Source organism: Volvox carteri (assembly GCF_000143455.1).
Source record: "Volvox carteri f. nagariensis unplaced genomic scaffold VOLCAscaffold_6, whole genome shotgun sequence".
In the NCBI taxonomy this organism is placed as follows: domain Eukaryota; kingdom Viridiplantae; phylum Chlorophyta; class Chlorophyceae; order Chlamydomonadales; family Volvocaceae; genus Volvox; species Volvox carteri.
In genome coordinates this window covers 2,176,575-2,197,652 of record NW_003307549.1, presented here as the reverse complement: position 1 = coordinate 2,197,652, position 21,078 = coordinate 2,176,575, and the positions used below count along the sequence as shown (strand labels likewise).

The following is a 21,078-nucleotide window of genomic DNA, read 5'->3' as shown; positions in this document are numbered from 1 at the left end:
GAGGGAGAGGAGAGGGGGAGGGAGAGGAGGGAGAGGGGCGGTATTGCGGTGGTGTGGTATACGTGAAACGAAAAGAACACAGGTAGTTGGTTACGAGGGTAGGGGGGAACAGAAGAACGAAGCTATGGCTACGACGAAAGGCAGTTGGGCGTTGGCTATTGTACAAAACTAACCGTCAACTGCCGATGGTAAACTATACAACTGAATGGTTTTGGAGGGGTGTGTGGGAGTGGACTTAGGGTCGGGGAGATGGAGGCTCAAGAGAGGGGGAATGAAACAGCGCCTCTAGGGAGGGGCGGGCTGGGGGCCCCTGGGGAAGAGACGGGGGAAAGGGGGAAAGGGGCTTACAGGATGTGCAGGCGTGGGCGAACGGATGCGTACGTCATACACGTAAGAACTGGCGTGTCGTACTAAAACACCTGACCTTCGTGGTGCTCCACCCGATCATTCCCTTCCTCACCAAGACGATCTTCACCGCCGCCGCGACCTTCACGCTGAGTCCCCTCCTTGTACGGCAACCAATCCGTGCCTCAGGTCTATGCCTGCCTGCGTGTTCTGCTACCCTTCGCCGCCGGTGGGCACGGTACGGACGGTGGCGGAGGAGCAGCCGCCGCCGCCGCCGCCGCCGCTTCGCTGTTGCGTCCGCATGATTTAGCGGTTAAGCAACTTGGTGCGGTTTGGTGCCTGCGATGTCTGGAGGTATTGGCGCAGCAAAACGTGTATGCGACCAGTATGGTGACCCATGGGTCACGTTTCTTTGGCTGCGGCTTTACGGTGCCGGCGGCGCCGGCGGCGGGCGGCAGCAGTGGCGGCTGGTCGGCGTCGGCGTCGTCCTCGGCGGCGTCGCCATCGGCTTCTCCGCCACCGGGGACGGCGGAGCCGACGGCGGCAAAAAGTCGAGACGCCGTGGCGGCGGCGGCGGCAGCGGCGGCGGCGTGGCAACAGGTCGTCGGGTTTCTGACGGCGCGGGTGGCGGGCCGGAACTTGCTCGTACCGCAAACTCCAGGTCTGCCAAACGCGCTGCAGGCGGAGGCATTATGGGCGCTGGCGGCGGCGCTTCAGCTTCAGAAAACTAGCGCCGTGTCGTACGTCGTACAGGCGCCGCCGGGGCTGTTGCGGACCGTAGTGGACGTGATGCAAGGCAGCCTGCAGGCCGATGATGCAGCTGTCGACGCTACAACCGCTAGCGACGGCGGTTGTACGGGAACGGTGGCGGCGGCGGCGGCCGACGCCGACAGCCCGGCCGCCAGGTCGTACATCTGGCAGGCGGCTGCCGCCACCATCGTCGCAGCGCTGAACGCTGCACCTGCAGCCGATGCGGCCGCCGCGGCCGCCTGCCAGGCGGCCGCCGCCAGCTGCATGACTGCCGTACTCCGCCTTGCGATCACACCGCCTAACGAGCTTCTGCATGCACTGCTCGCCGCCACCTCAGGGGCGTCGTACATGGCGGCGCCACAGAAGCGGAGCTCCGGGGCCCCGCCGCCGCCGCCGCTCCCGCCTCTGCCGCTGGACTTGGCGCCAGATCAGTACACTCATCCGTACACTCGCCTGCCTCGGTGGTGTCCAACCGACTCCGAGACCATCGCCTTTTGCTGCAACGTCCTTGCCGTACAGCGCCGTGCTACGGAGGTGATGGCGTGGCAGGAGGCCCGAGAGCGCGCCTTTCGTCACTACCAGACCCATGGGTCGCCGTACGGCAGCACCGCCAGTGCACCAACGAAGACGACGGCGGCAGTTAGCACTGAGGCTGTAGCCGCCGGCAGGCGGCTCCTGAGCCGCATCGCAGCGGCGGCGCTCAGTCGTACACGAAATGTCGTACTGGACATGACGGAATCTGGAGGGGGAGAGGAGGTGGAGGTAGCGCGGCTGCTGGGGTGTGCTCAGCTACTGCTATCAGCGATTATGCATGGGCTAGCGCTACAGCCGTGTGACGAAGGCGGCAGCAGCGCTGCCGCTGCACCTGGTGCTCCACAGCCGCCGCCGTCACCGCCACCGCCGTCGTCGATACCGCCGTCGACTCAACAACAACAGCAACACCAGCAGCTGATGGCGGCTCAGACTGTGGCGCCAGCTCAGGCCTGGGACGTACTTTGCAAGGCAGTAGCTGCGGCGGTTCGGCCGGTCCTGGGGGAAAGCAGCGGAGGCGGCAGTAGCAGCGGCGCCGGATTCGGCGGCGCGGCTGCAGTGGCGGCAACGCAGCGTACGGCTGGCAACGGCGGCGGCGCCAGTCGGTTTGGCGGCGGCTCCGGCAGCGGACTCCGAGCTTCATTGGCGCACCTGCTCGGTGGCATGCAGGCAGGGCGGGGCGGGGCGGGGCGGGGCGGGGCGGCATTGCTTATTGCGCTTCGTCCCGAAGCCCCGTGTTCCGTCTTGGCAATGGGAATTTCCCCAGCCACCTACGTTTCATACCTTACCCCTCCCCTGTCGTCGGCATTGTCTGGCGGCAGGCGCTGTACGACGTACTCGTACGGCATGCTTCCCCGGGAGCCTTAACGGCGGCGGCGGTACCGCAGCCAGCTCACCCCATCGATTCCCAGCGGGCGTCCCAGCAGACACAGCCCTCGACGGCGATGCTGGCGGCGGCGGTGGCGGCCGTCGATGCCGTACTGCAACGGCAAGTGGGTGTGCTACGCCGGGTGGCGGATCCCGCGGCGACGTCGGCAGCGGTTGCTATTGGTGGCGGCGGCGGCAGTGGTGGTGGCTACGGGTGGCAGGTAAGTCTGTGGATCACTTGTACGGCAGGGTATGTTGTACGCATGCCCTGTTACTGTTGCATGCTTGTAGTTACCTAGGGCGACATGAAGGTGGTAGTTGTGACTCAGAGCGAATGAGCCCGAGTAGAGGAGGGAGGACTTAGAGTGTGCGTGTGTGTGTGTATAGGAGTTTGACCAAACATATGCGAGGGCTGAGTGTAACGGCTGGACAACACTTGCCGTACGCTTTATCGTACATTTGTCGTATCGCAGACTGGCGGAGGTCACGGAGCGGAGGACGATGATGATGACGATTTTGGTGGCGTAACGAGGCGGCCAGTGCTGCGCAGCCGTTTGGGCGGCGGCGCAGTCGCCGCGGCAGGTACGGCAGGTACAGCAGGAGGTGGCGGCGGCGGTGCTGGTGCTGGCGGCGGCGCGGCGCAGGTTGTCGGTGTAGCGGCCGCCACGCAGATGCTGACCGGGCCCGGTACGGCAGCTGCCGTGATGGCGGCCAGCGGCACCACCGCAACGCCGTACGAGCAAGCGCTGATGGCAGCGTTGCGTGCCGTCGAGCTTCTGGAGGTGTGTACTCTGTGTACGGCGGGCGCCGTACTTGTCCATGTGGTAAAGAAAAGGCCATATGGGGGTTTTACTTTGCACATATGAAAATTTTTTCCTTTCCTTTAGTGACTAGACTTTCGTACATACATAGCACTGGATTCTGAAAATTCTGAAATACTCCGAAATATTCTGAAATTTCTGGAATTCTGGAATTTCTGAAATTTCTGAAATTTCTGAAATGCCACAGGGGTGTAAGGAAAAAACGTTTTACGGAGTCGATATGAACGTGAAGAAAAACAGCGCCACCCGCGCCGTACGAGTTGAATTGCACAAGAAGGAGAAAAATGAAACACAACAAGCTGGCTAGGACAGGTCGCACCACTGTCTACTTGTAGCTGCAATCGCAGCTGTAGCCGCAGTTGCAGAGCTGTAGGATTGATTGCACAGCATCAGTTGTATTGTCCGTTGCTTCAGTTGGCCGTTGGCTCTGATTGCGCCGGTTACTAGCTCGCCGCACCGCGATGGCGTTCGTTGTCGTGGGGGTGGAAGGAAAAGTCAATCAGGATGAGAATGAGGTGGCAAGCCGTACAAGGCGGTTTTAAAAGGTCGTTTTAATCGTTATCTCTAAAACTGATGTCCACGTGCCGACTGACGCCGAGGGGATTTACATTTGCTCAACCACCCAACCAACCAACTTAACCGTCCACATAACCAACATAATGACATGCGGCTCCCGCAGGCCTTTGCTCCTCTGTACGGCAGCGGGGTGTCCCAGGTGGTTGCACGAACCGTTGGCGTGCTAATGGAGCGCCGTCAGCAGCCGCCGCCGCCGCCGCAGCAGCAGCAGTATCAGACGCCGCAAGGCCGGCGGCAGCAGCGAATCGGCCGCCGTACTGGCGGCACAGACGACGACGACGGCGACGACGAGTACATGGAAGTAGACGATGATGAAATCGAGGAGCCGGACGACGTCAGCGACGGCGGCGACGACGCCGTCGCCAGCGGCGGCAGTGCGTACGGCGCTCCCAGCACCCGCCGTGCTGTTGCCACGCAGCGCCGGCCGCCGCCGCCGCCGCCGCCACCGGAGGAGCTCATGGCGGCGCTGGCGCGCGTTGCCGTATCGGCCGCCATCGCCCTTGCCACTGATGCAGCCGCTGCCGCTGCCGTCGCCGCTAGCGACGCTGGCGACGGCGATAGCGGCGGCCGCACTGGCATTGCGTCCTCTGACAGCGCAATAAGAAGTGCGGCAAACAGTACTGCAGGCGGCGGCGACGGCGGCTCCGCCGCCGCCACTGCTGCCGCCAGGACTGCCCTGGCAGTAGCACTTACCGCGCTGGGCCCAGAGCAGGGGCTCTTGTCGCTCCGCTTCATAAAGTACGACGAGCCGCGTGCTACAGCCGCTGGCACTCTGTCGTACAAAGTTATCGGCAAACAGGTCACTGAGTACCAAATGGTGGTTGCGGCGGTTGAATTACGGCGGTTGGCGAGGTGTTTGGGTACGACAGCGGCGGCCCTCATGGCTGGAAAATCCGGCAACGCCCGCAGCGCCGACGGCGCCGCCAACGCCGCTGGCTTGGACGAGCTGCTGGCGGTCGGCGGCGTTCAGGTGCTTCGAGATGCCGTACAAGCAATGGACGAGGCATTTAACACGAACGACTTTGTGCCGTACAGCTGGCAGCTCCGCGCCGCTGTGGCGGCACTCACAGTGGAGCTGCTGCCGTTAAACACGCCGCGATTCTCACCAGGTACGACAAGGCGCCGTACCATGCCGTACTCAACGTACGTGGAATGTGTACCGCATGAATTCTAGCTATGATGCGGGCCTTTGACGTATCTTGGACTGTGTACGTCACACATCGCAGGCATGGCCCAGTACGACATGCCGGATCTGGTCGGAAGCCTGCGGTTGTTGCCGTCGTGGCAAGAGCCGTCGTACAGGGCTCGCCGTGCAGGTGCCGTACTGACGCGTATCCTGTTTAGGCGCTTCACAGCGCACGACAGGTTGCTCGAGGAGCTCGACTTGCCACCGCTGGCGGGCGATGCTGCGGAGCGTACGGCAGCGGCGGCGACTGCGGCGGCCGCCGCTGTGCCGCCGCCGTCATCCCGCAGCCTGACTGAGACAGCGATGTTGGCGTACGGGGAAATCATCCAGGTATGTGTGTGTGTATGTGTATGTTTGTATGTGTATGTGTATGTGTGTGTGTATGTGTTAACACCACCATGCGGCCCACTCAGACCCGAAACACTCCCCCCCCCATTACGTTGAGCCTCATAGGGTCGAGACGGGGTACGGGGGCGCCTGGAAAGGGGTGTCATGTTCCCGACCCTCCCAACACTCCCCGCGCGCTCCACAAGGACGACACCCCCCCCTCGCTTCGTCCTCCCCTTCATCCTCATTCCACAGGGCCTCCTTTCCAACCCATTTCCCCTCCCCCCCCTCCCCGCCGCCTGCTGTCCTCCCCCCCATCCCCGCCGCAGTTGAGCTCCAAGTTGGAGGTGGTGGTGGTACGGCGGCTACTGGCCCATGGGTCCCTGTGTCGGAGGGACCAGGCGCTGGTGGCGGGCTGTTTGCGGCTGGCGGCTGCGAGGCTGGGGTACGGCACTGCCGCGGACTACCTGGCGACGATTATGCGAGTGAGTGAGGGGGGAGATGCGAGTGAGTGAGGGGGGAGATGCGAGTGAGTGAGGGGGGAGATGCGAGTGAGTGAGGGGGGAGATGCGAGTGAGTGAGGGGGGAGATGCGAGTGAGTGAGGGGGGAGATGCGAGTGAGTGCTGGGGGAGATGCGAGTGAGTGAGGGGGAGATGCGAGTGAGTGAGGGGGGAGATGCGAGTGAGTGAGGGGGGAGATGCGAGTGAGTGAGGGGGGAGATGCGAGTGAGTGAGGGGGGAGATGCGAGTGAGTGAGGGGGGAGATGCGAGTGAGTGAGGGGGAGATGCGAGTGAGTGAGGGGGGAGATGCGAGTGAGTGAGGGGGGAGATGCGAGTGAGTGAGGGGGGAGATGCGAGTGAGTGAGGGGGGAGATGCGAGTGAGTGAGGGGGGAGATGCGAGTGAGTGAGGGGGGAGATGCGAGTGAGTGAGGGGGGAGATGCGAGTGAGTGAGGGGGGAGATGCGGGCAGACGGGGGTCCTCTGGCGCTCCCCCGCCCCTTTATGATGAGGGGGAGGGCATACATACATACGTACATGCATACGTAGTTACATTTCATCCATCGCCACCTCCCTTGCCTAGCCCGCTAGCGTGTTCAATGTCGTACAAGCTGATCTATGTGCAATGTTTACCATCGCGGTGTCGTACAAATTTCCCCTTGGTTCCATGTCGCCCTTGCATGTATGGTTTGGTATCGGGACATTGTACGGCAGCCACTCGCCTGGTCCTGGTTCACCTTGTACGACATGGACACGCTGTTGGCTATGGCGCCAGTTCTCGTGGACGGCGCAGCAGCGGCTGTTGACCCGTGGGTCGGCAGTGGCAGCGGCACCAGTGACGGCAGTGCCGCCACAACCACCACAACCACCACGACCACCACTGACCCACGGGTCATTTTCCTGCGCCGAAACCAGGGCAGTGTGTTGCTTCCTCTGGTGATTGGCGACTTGCAGCAACCCGCTCAGTTGGTGGCCTCGTTGCTCGGCGTCAAGGTGAGAGCGGGTGTACGGAGATGAGAGCGGGTGTACGGATATTAGAGCGCGTGTACGGATATAAGAGCGGGTGTACGGGCATTCTGGGAACCAGGAGGGACGAATAAACTGCCTGCCTGGGGTTGGGGGGGGGTAACGAAACACACACGGCAAATAAAAGTCAGGTGCGGCATCTGCGGGTTTGATAAATAGTAAATCTTTAAGAGCTCGGTCGAAGAGGTCGCCGGCGGCCCCCGTAGCGAGAAGCCCCCGCATGTGGCGGCGGCGCGGATGGTGGACAGGGAGGAATGGTACAGCTGGAAGGGGTAGGAGTTGATGTACGGACTTCCGTACGTACCTACCGACCTACCGACCTGCCAACTCCCCCCCCCCCCGGGGTTACCGCCTGGGCCAATGGACCGCGGATCCTAATCAGGCGACACCCTCTGTTTGTGGTAACTTGCCCTTCCCTACCCCTTCCCGCCCCCTCTCGTAAACCCCGCCAAACACACACATACATGCACACATACACACACGTCGCTGACCTATATTTTCCGCATCGTCATCCCACGCCTTATATGTACGGCACAGCTCCCCGCGCTGCTGTCCGAGCATGTGCCGTACATATTTGGCACGTTGCTGCTGCTTCAAGCCGCGGGTCAAGGTCGGTGGCTTGACGAGGTGGTTCGGAACTCCTTAGTGAGCGGCAACCTGGACGTGGAGGCTGACGTGGACCGGCAACTCAGCAACCGGTACGCGGCTAAAACCCATTTCCTACACTTTAGAAAAAAGCCGCGTGCTCCCAAGTAAACTCAGCAGCAAGCAAGCCCTCTGTTAAAAGCCCCTAAGTTACCCTACGTTACCCTAAGTTACACCCGCCCACCCATAAGAGCCGCATGTGTAAGGCCCAGGTACCCATCGCAGGACGTACCTCTTCCTCGCCAACATGCTCCTGGACGTGGTGCCTGATGAGGAGGTGGCAGCAGCAGCAGCAGCAGCGGGACATGAAGGGGAGCTGGGGGGGGGAGGGGTACCCGGGCTGCCAGTGCTGCCGACGTTCAGCGCGGAGGTGCGTTCCAGGCGGGTCGGCGGCGGGTTTGGTTTGTGAGGCCACCGGTATGTGCCGGTTTAAAATAGAATTGAGATATTTTAAGGTCTTAACGGCACATTACGGGTGTTCCTGAACACCGTACGGTATTGTCATGCTTTACGTAATGTATCTATATTTCTGATGCTTCACATGACGCATTGAAATCAGGAGAGGGGTTTATGTTTGGATAAGCTTTGCACCCGAGGGTTTCATGTTATGTTGTGGTATAAGGTGTTTGACTAAAAAAATGTGGGATTAGAGAATCAAAAAATGTATTTCTTACCATTTGAATCGATTTTTAGATTTGGGCTTCTCCCTATCCTCCAAGATCAAACCCATATACGACACATGTACGACAATGTCGTTATTCGCAGACCTGTTGTAAGGCCGTACTGGATATCCCCGGGCTCCCCACACTGGAGAGCAACGAGGAGTTCTTGTGGACGTCGCTACTGCCGCCGTACAGCGTGGCCTGGGCGGCGGCGGCGCTGCATGAATCCATGTCGGGCGGCGGTAGCCATGGCGGCAGTGGCGGCGGAGAGTGCCGTACTACCAGTACGGCAGCGGCACCGCGGCACCGAGCCTGGCGGATCGCGGGCCTGGGTGCCCTGCTGCGGCTGCTGGGTCCTAGGGCGGCCGAGCCAGCGACTGGCAGGTGGGCAGGTTTCGCTCTGGAGCTCAGAGGAATCTTTTTTTTAGGGGTTTAGGGTTTTAGGGTTTTAGGGTTTTAGTAAAACCCTTGCACCCTAAAGGGTTGCACCCTAAAATCTAAATGTTTGATTATCTTTAATACTCAAAGCTGCTGGACAGCTACATCAGCCCACCCACAACTCCCCTTTGAGATCTCATTGTCTGTTTCACCTTCGCCTTCAAGGATGAGGCCCGCCCGTCTAGGGACAACGCCAGGGCCAACCCCACTTCACCTTCCTCGTCGGCCTTGCTTCCCCCCCCCCCAACCCCCCCCACCTCCGTCGCCCCCATGTGTTCAACTGCCCACCCACCTCCCCCTCGCCCCCATGTGTTACACTGCCCACCCACCTCCCCCTCGCCCCCCTGTGTTGTTCACCCCCGCCCACCCACCCAGGTACTTGGCCCACATCCTCATGCAGCAGCTCTCAGAGCCCACCCTGCAGCTGCACTCCTGCGACCTGCTGCACCGCCTGCTGGGAACCATGGGCCTGCGGGAGCTGACGGCACCAACGTCGCCAGCGACCCACGGGTCATTGGCGCCGGCGCCGGCGACAGCGACGACGGTCAATGAAGCCGATCGCCAGGCGGTTCTTAGTGAGCTGCTGCCGCCGCTGGTTTCGGCGCTGGCGGAGGCGCTGGAGGCGGCGGAGGTGCCGTCGGCCAGCGCCAGCAGCAACAGCGCCGCTGCCGCCGCCGCCGCCGCCGCCGCTGGCGGTCTGGATCCTTGCCTGCAGGCGTTTGCCGACGCGACGGAGTACAGTCCAATGACGGGGTTGGACGAGCGTACGGCAGTGGTACGGGCGGGGAGGCCGGCGCTGGTGGGGCTGCTGCTTCGGGTGACCCTTGGGTTGCCGCCGGAGGTGGCGGCGGGTTTGGCGCTTTGTCGGTTGCTTCCGGAGCTTCCGGAGCTTCGCGATGCTGTCGAGTTGCAGCAGGTACCAGAGCCTACGTAGTTATAGTTTTGATGTGAAATAGTATGAACAGAGTACGTATACATGTACGCATGTATGCATGTATGTATGAATGTATGTCGTTCAACGCCGCCTCAATGCCGCAGCGGCTCCGAGCTCGAGTGGCTCTCCCCGAGCAGCTCGCACACCTGGCCTCTGTGCTGCGACGGGGAGGGAGGGGCAGCTTCGGTGGCGGAGGCGGAGGCGGCGGCCTAGGCGCCAGCGCGCGGGCGAGGCTTGTGACGGCGGTTCGCAAGGATGTCGAGGCCAGGTGAGCTGCTCAGGGACGTCAGTGTGTCGTACGTCTGTCGTACGTCGGATATGTATATGAGCTTTGTTGTCCAGTTGATGGGGATTAGAGGCCTCTAATCCCACAAATTCTTTGCATTTCCGTATGCTGTACGGAAGGTGGTCCGAGCTGTTGCCGGTGTCGGATGCCGCCGGCCCGACCACCGGAAGCGGTGACGGGGACCTGACCGCCGCCGCCGCCGCCAGTGCCTGGGAGCTGGCGGCGGCGGCGGCGGAGCTTGACGATACGGCACTAAGCGAGCTGGCGGGGAGGCTGCTGGCGGCGGCGGGGCTCCGAGACCCTCGCGCGCCGCCGCCGCCACGGGGACTGACGGCGGAAGGTACGGCAGGGAACATGGCGTGCCAGGTGTAGGTCGTACGACTCTGGGTACGACACGATTGGTACGGTACGGTGGAGCAACACGTGAAACTACGAATTCGTGGAGTTTTTTAAATATAAATGTCGAATTACGTAATAGTTGATATATGCCGGAGGCGAAGAAGAGTCTTCATGTAATGGATAGCTTTCAGTAGTACTGTGTAGGTAGTATGTATGTATTTGTGTATCGTACGACAAGGATGTACTATTGGTCTACGTTTAATCCGGATCTACGTTTCCGTTCTGTGAGTACGACACCATCACCATCCCGCCACTGTACGACAGGTAAACATCAGTTGTCAACCTTCTTAGCAACTTAGCAACGAGCACACTTGTACGACTCTCCCGGGCAGTAGTACATCCTAACTATTTTCCCGTTTCATAGGTGGACATACATACGTACATACATAGACACATAGGCATCGACACACGGGGCACGGCGGCCACTAGATGCGCCGCCCTGACTGGATATGAGTGCCATGAGTGCCCGTGCATGTCTGTCTGTCTGTAAGTCTCCATCGCGACTTCCTATCACCCCGCGGTTGTTATCACTGCCCATGCATGTACGGCATTGCCTGATCAGGATCCGAAATACGATCAGGGGGAGGCAACAGCAGAGGCCACTTCGCGAGCTCAGGCCCGCCGGGAACGGGACCCATGTCACCGGCAGCGGGCACCGCAGCAGTCACCGGTGGTACGGCAGCGGGCCGGGCTAGTCGCCGTACAGCTGGAGCAGCAGCAGCGCCAGCATCGGCGGCCACCGCCGCCACTGCCGGCGCCAACGGCGGTGGCCGTCGAGCCTTGCGGCGAAGTAGCGCCGCCGCAGCGGGAGACGCCGGCGGAGCCGCCACCGCCACCGCCACCAGTTCAACAGAACCCGGCGGCGGCGGCGGCGACGGCGGCGGCGACGGGGGGAACGGTGACAGTTGGTTGGTTTCAGTGCTGAGGCTCATGGCGGAGCGGTACCTGGTGTCTGATGACCCCATGGTACGACTACACCAACCGTCATACAATGATTTCGAACAGATGTCGTACATAATCCCGGTAGCCCTACGGGTTTAGCTGTCCCTTCAACATGCAACTTTCCCGTCATCTTTAACCTCTAAAGAGTGTTCTAGACACATCTGTACGAAGAATCCGCCATCTATTGGGAGAGGGGGCTTGTGTGCTGAGTTGCCCAACGAAGAGCGAAACCTACCTAAAACCGGAAAATGGTAAAACTAAAACCCAATTTAAAACCCTAAAACCCCCTTTAAAACGCACAGCTCATTGTGGAGTGCCAGTCCACGGCTCTCCAGCTGCTCGCTCTGCCGGCGGGGAGAGACGCTCTGAACGGCATGGGAACTGACAGTCACACACACCGGCATCTGCGAATCTATTTGGTATGGAGATCGGGTTTAGTTGGTTAGGTTGGTTAGGTTAGTTAGGGCCTGGGAAAACCTTTTGAGGTGCCCTGGGAGGTCGACTCGGGGGACCTTAATATCAACAAACAACTCGAATGTTGGCCCAAAAAGGGAGATTGCGTTGCGCCCAACACACGGTGCGAGAGAGTCTTGAGTAATAAAAAAATACCCTTGAAGTACGAAGGCGCGTCATGTTTCCTGTCGTACTACGGTTTACTGTGCGGCTTCTCTGAAACTGTCTTTTCCTGCAGTCCTCATCATCATCATCAGCATCAGCGTTACAGAGACAGCAGCAGCAGCAGGAGAAGGGCGTAGGCACCGCCGCAGGTGCCGGCGGTAACGCCGACGACAAGTCCGGGGCCGCTGGCGGCGGCGGCGGCGGCGGCGGCAGTGGCGGCAACAATGGCGGTGACTCTGTCAACCTGGATGAGCTTCTCTCTTTCAAGTCTGGTGTGGTTTCGGAGCGGCTGTGGCGGGTTCCGGCTGCTGCCGCCGGCGGTGCGGACGCCTGGCTCCGCCGCCTGACACCCTCGCTTCTGGAGCTGGTCACGGACCCGGCGCTAAAACTCATGCGCGGCTTGGTGAGGCGTGGAGGTGTCAAAGCGACTCAGCGCGATATCTCTTTTTTCCTCTTGGCGTTATTATTAGAAGCCAATAAGTATGTGTATAAATAGCGTTTACGCTTTTTTGATAGTTGAAAAAAGACTGTTTGTCGTACTGTACGAGAGACACGCACACGCAAAACCTTTCAATGGACGATATTGGGCGTTCGTTATACAGCCGACAGCCGACAGCCGACAGCTTGCCCGCAATTATTAAACAGGTGTTTTCAACGACCCCCCTCCGCCCCTCTCCCTCTCCTGACCCGCCCCTCCTCCTCCTCCCATTGTGTTGTGTTGTGTTGTTTGTGTTGTGTTGCTGGCTGCACAGGCCCGGCTCCAATCCGAGGTTTGTGAGGCGCTCTTTCCGGCCCTGCTCCAGCACTTAGCCGTGGCGGCGGCCGCCGGGGCCGGGGGGCCCCCTCGAAACGCTTCCCTGCTCAGCGCCTTAGGCCGCCAAATGGAACGGCACGTGCTCGGGCCGCTACAGCCGCAACAGCCTCCTAACCGCCGAAAGCAAATTCAGAGTCTGCTACCGCACAGGCAACAACAGGCACTACAGCCACCGCAACAGGCGCTACAACAGCAGCACCAGCAGCAGCAGCAGCAGCACTTCACAATGCGCGGTTGTGGGAGGAACGACGGCGACGATGATGATGATGATGCCGGAAATGATGACGCTATGATCTGTGGTGACCTTCGCGCCGTACAGATTGTACTGCGCTCCCTGGAGCATCTGCGGCGGCTGCACCGACGTGTGGTTTCGGAGCGAAAGCCCCCCGGGCAGGTCCACAGCACCCGGGGGGGGTCTGCGGCTGCAGTTGGTGGTGGCGGTGGCCGCGGGGAATTGGACTCGGCGGTTGACGGTTGGGAGTTTGTGTACGGCCTGGAGATTGACTACCTGGTCGTTGCGCGGGTAAGGAAGAGCGGCAGTGGCGGCGGTAGGGGGCCGCAGTACAGGTTGCCGTACAAATTTCCCGGTTTGTTTTACTTCAGTTAAATAAAGCTATTATTCTTCAACTAAGGAGCGACACCGCTTATATTCTACTGCACTATTGCCGTGCATTTTAGCTCACTATTAAGTTTTGCGCGTAGAAGAGGGCCCTATAGGAGAAGGGTGATACGGGGGGCTTTTGACTTCCCTGTACTTCTCTTCTTCCATATGTCTGTCTGTCTGTCTGTCTGTCTGTGTGGCTTGCTCGCTCGCTCCTCTCCAACCCCACCCCGTTCCATACACACACATACATACACACACACGCCTCCTAGCCAGGCCGCCATCCGCTGCCGCCAGCCCGCCACCGCTCTGCTGTACGTCACCCACTGGTCGGAGAAGGCGGCGGCGGCGGTACGGCTGGCGCACAGAGTGCATGCTGACAGGGAGCAGGCGGAGGAGAGGGCGGCGGCGGGGCAAGGCAAAGGAGGAGGCGGCGGGCGGCAGGGCGGTTCGAAGCATCGTGGCGGCGGCGGCGGCGGCGGTACGGCGGCGCCGTCATCTCCCGTACAGCCGGGGCAGGGGTCGGCACCGCGGAAGACGCCCTTTGAGAACGCGGCGGTGCAAGTATGTATGTATGTGTGTGGGGGGAGAGAGGGGAGGGGGCGGGGGGAAAGGGGCATTGTGGCATTTTGACGGCTTTGATGCTCTCGTTGGCGGTGCTCCTACCCACCTTACTTCCCCGACCCGGATCGCTCTCCGCACGGTGTGTGTGTAACCGCTACTGCTATTACGTACCGCTACTGCTGCTACGGCTACTGCTGCGACTCCTGCAGCTATTGCTACTGCTACTGCTGCTACGGCTACAGCTGCTGCTGCTGCTGCGACTGCGATTGCTGCTGTGACTGCTGCGAGTGCTGTCGCAGGGCGGAGTCCATTCGGCTCTTCAGGTGCTGCCGCTGTGCCGACCACAACCCCCACCAGGAACAGCTGGTAGGTGGGTGGGTAGGTGGAAAAAAACCCTGTCACCACCCACCCGCGGAAGAGTCCAAAATAATAATCCGTATCTGCAGCTGACCTACCGACCTTCTCTGCTTGCTGCCATGACTCCGCGACTAACGCCACCACCAGCGGAAACCGAGTTCTTTTCTTCCGCCGTCTGAGTCGTTTTTTGAACTGCCGTCGCCGTACATGCTCACCGTACAGACGCGCTATCGGTCGTACTGGATGCATACGGCGCCATTGACGATCCAGATGCGCTGTACGCGCTTCCGTCGACGTACATGCTCATCGGTAATGGCGGCGGCGGCGGCGATGTTGGCGGCGGCGGTGGCGGCGGCGGCGGCGGCGGCGGCAACGGCGGCGGGCATCCCCAGGGACACCTTTTGTCCATGCATCTCTTCGAGCTGGAGGGTATGTGGCCCCAAGCCTTGGCGGGCCGCGACCTGCAGCTGCGGCCGTCAACGATGGCTGTAGCAGGACCGCTGTACGGCACCGCTGGCAGCGGATGTGGTGCGGCGTCATCTGTTACAGCCGCAGGTGCTGCTGCTGGCATCGTGTCGGCGCTCCGAAACCTTGGCGGCGACGTCACAGCGCAGTACTTCCTGGCTGGCCTGGCGGCCACCGGCGTTGGCGGCGGCGGCCTTCCAGACGGCAGCAGCGCCGGTGGCGGCGGCTGTGCCGCCGCCGCCGCCGCAACACCACTGCCAGAGCTGCAGTACGAGCTGAGTTGGCGGCTTGCCGTCTGGGCCCCTCAAACGCAACAGGAAGCGCGGCCGCCGTCGCTGCCGCCACCGCCGACGGCGGCGGCGGCAGTTGGCCTAACCGCCATGCGAAGCGCTGGCGGCGGCGGCGGCGGTACCGCCATCCCCAGCGGTAGCGGCGGCGGCTTCCACGAGGCAGTTTACCGTACACTGGCCGCCCTGGTCGCCGAAGACCGGGTGCAGGTATGACCGTGATCACCTCCTAACTCCCAACTGTCGCCCCTCCAAACGTGACACCTGTTTCCATACGCACATACATACGAACCAGCGTTCATGTGAAAAGTGGTAGAGTGATAGGAATTGTCCGTTGCCTGTTGCTGTGTGTCGTCTGTCCCAAAAGGCGGACGCATTGCTTTCCGCCGCGTCGCATGCTGCCGTGTGTCGGCTGGCGGCGAAAATGGGCCCCGCCGGCAATGGCGGCGGCGGCGGCGAAACGTACGGAAGCTATGGCGGCGGCACCGTCAGCTGCCTCGTCGAACTGCGGATGCTGTCGGCACTCAGAGTTGCGAGTCAGCTGGTGGGGGCAGCGGCGCCGCCGGTGGCGGCGGTGGCGGCGGCCGCGGGCACGATACTGTTGCCTGGCGGCGGCACTGGTGGCGGCGGCGGCGGTGATCTGGAGCAGGCGGCGGCGCTGGAGCCGTTGCTGGCGTTACGTTGCGCCGCGTTGGCAGCGGCGGGTCTGCGACGGGAGCAGGCGGCGGCGCTGGCGGCGGCGGTGGCGGCGGCGCGGCGGCGCGGCGCAACGGCGGCGGGGCTTGCTGCGGTACAGGTGGGGACCGACCACCGCGGTGTCCGGTCACTCCCACTAAGTCGCTCTCCCGCACCTCCCCCCGCACGGCAATCGGAGCCCCTCCCGACTGTGGACCAAATCCCCCATCCTCTCTTTTCGCTTGGTGCCGTACACTCCCGTACACATGTGTGCCCACGTATCTATCTATCTATCTATCTATCTATCTATCTATCTATCTATCTATCTATCTATCTATCTATCTATCTATCTATCTATCTATCTATCTATCTATCTATCTATCTACGTATCTGTGAGTCTATCTATCTATCTATCTATCTATCTATCTACCTATCTATCCATCTATCTATCTATCTATCTACATGCCTTATCTATCTACCTGTCCATTTATTTGTGCTCGGCTAGGAGCTCAGGATGCTGCTTGCCTGCCAGCCGGCAACAGACCCGTGGGTCGGTGACATGCGTTACGGAGTCGCGGCATCCTGGCGCCTGGACGAGGCGCGGCTCGTACGGCATCGCGGCCAAACGACACTGGCGGCTCATATGGCACTCGCGTTGGTTTCGGAGCTGGAGCAACAGCAGTCGGCGGCTATAGCAGCGGCGGGCAAGTACGGCAGTAGCGGCGGCGGTAGTGGCGGCATGTTGCAACTAGCGACGACGTTGTCTCTGGCGGGCGCTTGGTGTGCGGAGGCGCAGGTCGAATGCGGGGCGTACGGCGGCGTGATGGGTTTGATGGGACGAGCAGCAGATATTGCCGTACAGGCGCTAGAAGGACGGCAAGATGGGGGCAGCGGCGGGTCGGATATGGTGGGGACAGCGGCGGCGGCGGCGGCGGCGGCTGCTTCCTGGGAGAGCCAGGCTGCGTGCAAGGTACGTACGGAGATCCCGTGACAGGTGCCGTGATGTACGGCTTGGGTTAATGGGACGAGCAGGTTGGGAAGCAATGCGCTTATACGAGAAATGACCGGTTGTACGACCTGTTGTACTTTTGGTCTTCTGCCGTCTGGTTCACAGCTTGCATGTATCTTTTGGATACCCGCCCGCGCGTACCGTGTTGATGGTTCGTTACATCACAAATAGGCATTGTTGTTTTGAATAATAATTTTTTGCAAAGCTCAAAGACTGCGCGTGTGTGCTAACTTTTCGCTGTGGTCAGCACTGTAGTGTGGTGGTGGGTATGAAAGGCGATATGACGAGTTCATGCCTTCAAAGATTTGTGCCCCTCTCTCTTCACACACGCACACACATACATACACACACACACACACAAGGACATCCCCTTGCGCCGGGCTCCATGCTCGGACGGCTCGTCCACAGGTCCTGTATCGCCTTGCGTCGTACACGGACCAGCGGTATCGTGAGCTGGTTGCCGTACTTGAGAGCCCCGAGCACGTGAAACGGATGGGTGTTGTGGCGGCCAAGCGGCGGGAGGCTGAGGGCATCAGAGCCAAGAAGGGTGAGGGGGAGCGGGGAATGTCATACATATACACACACATACACACACACATGCACGCACATGCACGCACACACATACACGCACACACATACACGCACATATACACACACGCACATATACACACACGCACACACACACGTACACACACGCACACACACACACGCACACAAACACACGCACACACACACACGCACACACACACGCACACACACACACCTCCACCCCCCTACGATGCCCCTCCCGGCAATTACACCTGCGATTACAGATGCCGCTGCGGGGCAGATGAAGGCATATCTGGAGGGGCAGCTGCGGCGGGTGCTGGCTCCCGTACTGGTGAGTACGGCACGGTACAGCGGGAGGGAGGCTGCAAACTCCTTAGTGGGTCTCCTTTGCCGTACATCGTGCCGTACTCTTGAAAGTACACATCACAAAAAACGCGCTTGACATACCGCCCTTGCTGTGTTAGCTATGTGTATGTCTGTATGTGCGTCTTGACGTGCCAAACGATGTCACATGGCTTTGTTAATTTGTTGCGCAACTTTGCGGATTGTGATTGCTTCCAACGAACTCCCGTAACAACTGTCCTAACCGCTATCTTCGGTTAGGCTGACGAGGAGGCTGATGCCGCGCTGCGCTCCGCGCTGTTGGCGTTACGGAGTACGGCAATTGCCAACTATGGGAGGTGCTTGTGTGCGGGTGAGTGGGTCGCGGGTTTGGCTGGGTGGGACGGGAGCCGTTTGGTGTGTGTGTGTACTGGTGTGTGTGTATTGGTGTGTATGTATTGGTGTGTGTGTATTGGTGTTTGTGTGTCAGTAGTCGCCGTACCTACTGTATCAATGCCTAGCATGGAAAGATGCGCTCCACGTGCTGGCCTGAAAGAAATGCTGCTGCTGATGATGGCGACCAAATGTTTCGGATGGTGATGCGGTGTGGTGCGGCTAGCCGCATGGCCACCGGCAGCAGCAGTCCTCCGACGGTCATAATCAGGTAGTTCAGAAACCTAATCCATCTGTACCGCCGTTCACTCACATGATATGTAAAAGTTCAAAGCAAATGGTTGGATTTTGAAAAAATGTAATCGAAACGATACAATAGAACTAGAATATGAAAATCCAATTTTATTTATGCGGGCTTTAATCATTAATATGATACACTGGATACACGTATTAACCTTTTGATCAAACACAATTTCTGGCCGCGTGCCATGTCTTCTTCACCACCAGGCACATTCCCACATGCCTCAGGGAGGGCGTAACTAGAGGATGTCTCAAAGTGTTTCCCCGGGTGTACAGCTGTCCAGGACGGGAACAGGGGCGACAGGGGGCTAGGGGGCAAGGGGGAGCTGTCGAGCCTACCCCGCACCACCCTGTGCCCCGAGCTGAACGGCTCCCGGGGGGGGCCAACACCCCCCCGGGATGAAGGGTGGTGATTCTGACGATGTGGTGTGGTGGTGTGTGTGTCGATGCAGGGTTTGTACGTGAGGCGTGTTACCATTTTTCAGGTTGTCCGGGTCATGTGATTACGCTGCATATCCATGTACATGTACATACATGGCGAAGTTAATCACCCTGTAACAACATACATACATACATATCCATGTTGCCCCACGAGATTAAAAGACCAATTATTTACTTGTCCGCTGTGTCCCCGTTCTGTCCTGATCAGGCGATCGCCATGACCTGGCAGCCGTGTACCGCCTTTGCCAAATGTGGCTACAGCCGGCGGACGGAGAAGACGTCAGCACCGCCTTTGCGCAGGCAACAGCGGCCGTACCGTCGTACAAGTGGCTTCCGCTGGTTTACCAGATGGCTTCACGGCTGTCGGCAGCACCGCCGGCTGAGACATTTCAGAGGGCAAGTGGCAGTAGCTGCACTAGCAGTAGCTGCACTAGCAGTAGCTGCACTAGCAGTAGCTGCACTAGCAGTAGCTGCACTAGCAGTAGCTGCACTAGCAGTAGCTGCACTAGCAGTAGCTGCACTAGCAGCGGGATGGTATTTACTTTTCACATATCAGCAGTGGTCTGTAAAAGGGTGGGTGGGTGGGTACAAGGAACACCAGGACAGAGATCATGGCACCGGGGGAGGGGGGCAAGGAGGGGAAGTGGTGGCGGGGGGCGAAACATCCAACCTGGCGGCCAGGGACGTTCCCCCGCCTCCCCCGCCTCCCCCGCCTCCCCCGCCTCCCATCCTGTCCTTCCCCTGCCCCTCCCTGGCGCCCTCTTTTGCCCATAAGCCCCCCCGCCGGAGTAATGATGTGTTTTTATAACTGCCGCCAACTGTCACCAACTGTGACAAGATTCCTCATCCGGCCTTGGCTTTCTCCCACCTACTCGCCGTACATGTCCGCGATATACATACATATAGATATACAAATACACATGCACACGCACACGCACACGCGCTCGTGCAGGTGTTGCAGTCTCTTCTTCTCCGTCTTGCATGCGAGCACCCCTTCCACGTCATCTACAAGTTATTCGCGTTGCGGAATGGCAACCTGGACAAGATGGGTCGACTGCAGGCCGCAGCCGACGCGGCTGGGTTCGTGCAGGTGGTGGATGTGAGCAAGGTGGGTTGTGGGGGGCCCCCCGGGGGCCCGGGAGGAGGTATCGGGCCGTGGGGGGGGAGTAGCGCGGAATGCGGGAGTCTGCCTGGCTGTTTATCTGTCCACCTATCTGTACAAAGTGATGTATTGTGTTGGTCCGCCCAGCTGACGCCAAGTGTGTATTGATTTCCTCCCCCTTTCCCATGAACCGCTGCGCCGTACACTCGTACGGCTGTACAACAGATCAAGGCCGCCGAGTCGCTCCTTCAGCAGTTGGTGGCGCGGGGGGGCCGGGTGGCGGTCATTGTGAAGCAGGTGTATCTGTGTGTTTGTGTGTGTATGTGTGTAAGGGGGAAGGGTTTAATATGAAGAGGGGGAGGGTGTTTGGGGGTAGTGTGTGTGTGTGTATGGGTATGGGTATGCGTGTATGTGATGTATACTGTACACGAGCGCTGCACCCCCTAGCGGACCGTACATCGGGGTGTGCTTTCCGGACTTCCAAGTCAACATGGCTGAACGTGCCATCACGTCCCACTTTCCCCTCCCACATTCAAACACAACACACACACACACTTCCCCAATGCGGTCGTTAACACGCCTCCCCCACCCGGGACTGCTGCTGCTGCTGCCGTTGGTGCTGCCGTTGGTGCTGCTGCTACTGCTGATGCTGTCACTTACTGCCCGTTACTACCGCTGTCCTTTCAGCCCGACCCACACAAACACATCTCCCCCTCCTTCATCTCCTCCCCCCGCTCCCTCCCCCCTCCTTCCTCCCACTACCACCGCCCGCAGGCAGAGAAGTTGATCCGTATGTATATCGATTTGGCCGCTCAACCTGCGCCCCAGGAGGATAACCCACCCCCCCAGACCTTCCCCGCTAACCTCAAAAGACAGGTTTGTATGTCCGTCTGTATGTCTGTATGCCCGTCTGTCAGTAAATCCACGCACGCGCGCATTACGTCATGTGGCTGTGATACAGTAAGCAACCTGTTTTCATCATGTGAAAGATGTACGACAGCCTAGTATGAGAGGACTGTGTCGTACAGGTTGACGGCGGCGCCATGGACGCGTTGCCCGTGGTTTCTTCTCTAGTTCCGGTGGATCCAACCGCCAAGTACGACGGCCTCCCGCACCTGGTCAGCTTCGACTCTACGGTGTCGTACGCGGGTATGTGTGGATGTGTGTCTGTATCTATGTGTAGGTGCATGTGCACGCAAGTTAATGTAGCACCGGAGGATCATCCACGAATTCATTATCACCACTCGAGCAAACCCCAGCCCCCCTCCAGGCCCACTAAGCAGTCTACCACCATCCGCTACCCCTCCCTCCCCCCACCCACCTGGCAGCAGCTTCACTCGTTCGTGCT

The 21,078-nt window shown here is 60.0% G+C and overlaps 1 protein-coding gene across 1 annotated transcript in view; it reads left to right on the top strand.

The window, feature by feature from the left end:
- VOLCADRAFT_116468 (uncharacterized protein) overlaps positions 1-21,078 on the top strand; it is a gene marked incomplete at both ends in the record, with an annotated part of 38,112 nt that overhangs the window by 7,346 nt on the left and 9,688 nt on the right. Inside the window, 30 exons of the mRNA XM_002947521.1 lie at positions 535-2,227; positions 2,296-2,714; positions 2,967-3,275; positions 3,994-4,999; positions 5,117-5,406; positions 5,733-5,888; positions 6,818-6,895; positions 7,466-7,626; positions 7,799-7,943; positions 8,339-8,619; positions 9,049-9,304; positions 9,389-9,589; positions 9,712-9,875; positions 10,013-10,233; positions 10,855-11,258; positions 11,537-11,653; positions 11,926-12,255; positions 12,605-12,622; positions 12,986-13,189; positions 13,565-13,748; positions 14,411-15,150; positions 15,308-15,736; positions 16,148-16,585; positions 17,033-17,171; positions 17,437-17,504; positions 17,777-17,867; positions 18,837-19,201; positions 19,581-19,736; positions 19,956-20,027; positions 20,505-20,606. Of these exons, the coding sequence (XP_002947567.1) occupies positions 535-2,227; positions 2,296-2,714; positions 2,967-3,275; positions 3,994-4,999; positions 5,117-5,406; positions 5,733-5,888; positions 6,818-6,895; positions 7,466-7,626; positions 7,799-7,943; positions 8,339-8,619; positions 9,049-9,304; positions 9,389-9,589; positions 9,712-9,875; positions 10,013-10,233; positions 10,855-11,258; positions 11,537-11,653; positions 11,926-12,255; positions 12,605-12,622; positions 12,986-13,189; positions 13,565-13,748; positions 14,411-15,150; positions 15,308-15,736; positions 16,148-16,585; positions 17,033-17,171; positions 17,437-17,504; positions 17,777-17,867; positions 18,837-19,201; positions 19,581-19,736; positions 19,956-20,027; positions 20,505-20,606 (9,237 nt within the window). The remainder of the gene's footprint in view (positions 1-534; positions 2,228-2,295; positions 2,715-2,966; positions 3,276-3,993; positions 5,000-5,116; positions 5,407-5,732; positions 5,889-6,817; positions 6,896-7,465; positions 7,627-7,798; positions 7,944-8,338; positions 8,620-9,048; positions 9,305-9,388; positions 9,590-9,711; positions 9,876-10,012; positions 10,234-10,854; positions 11,259-11,536; positions 11,654-11,925; positions 12,256-12,604; positions 12,623-12,985; positions 13,190-13,564; positions 13,749-14,410; positions 15,151-15,307; positions 15,737-16,147; positions 16,586-17,032; positions 17,172-17,436; positions 17,505-17,776; positions 17,868-18,836; positions 19,202-19,580; positions 19,737-19,955; positions 20,028-20,504; positions 20,607-21,078) is intronic.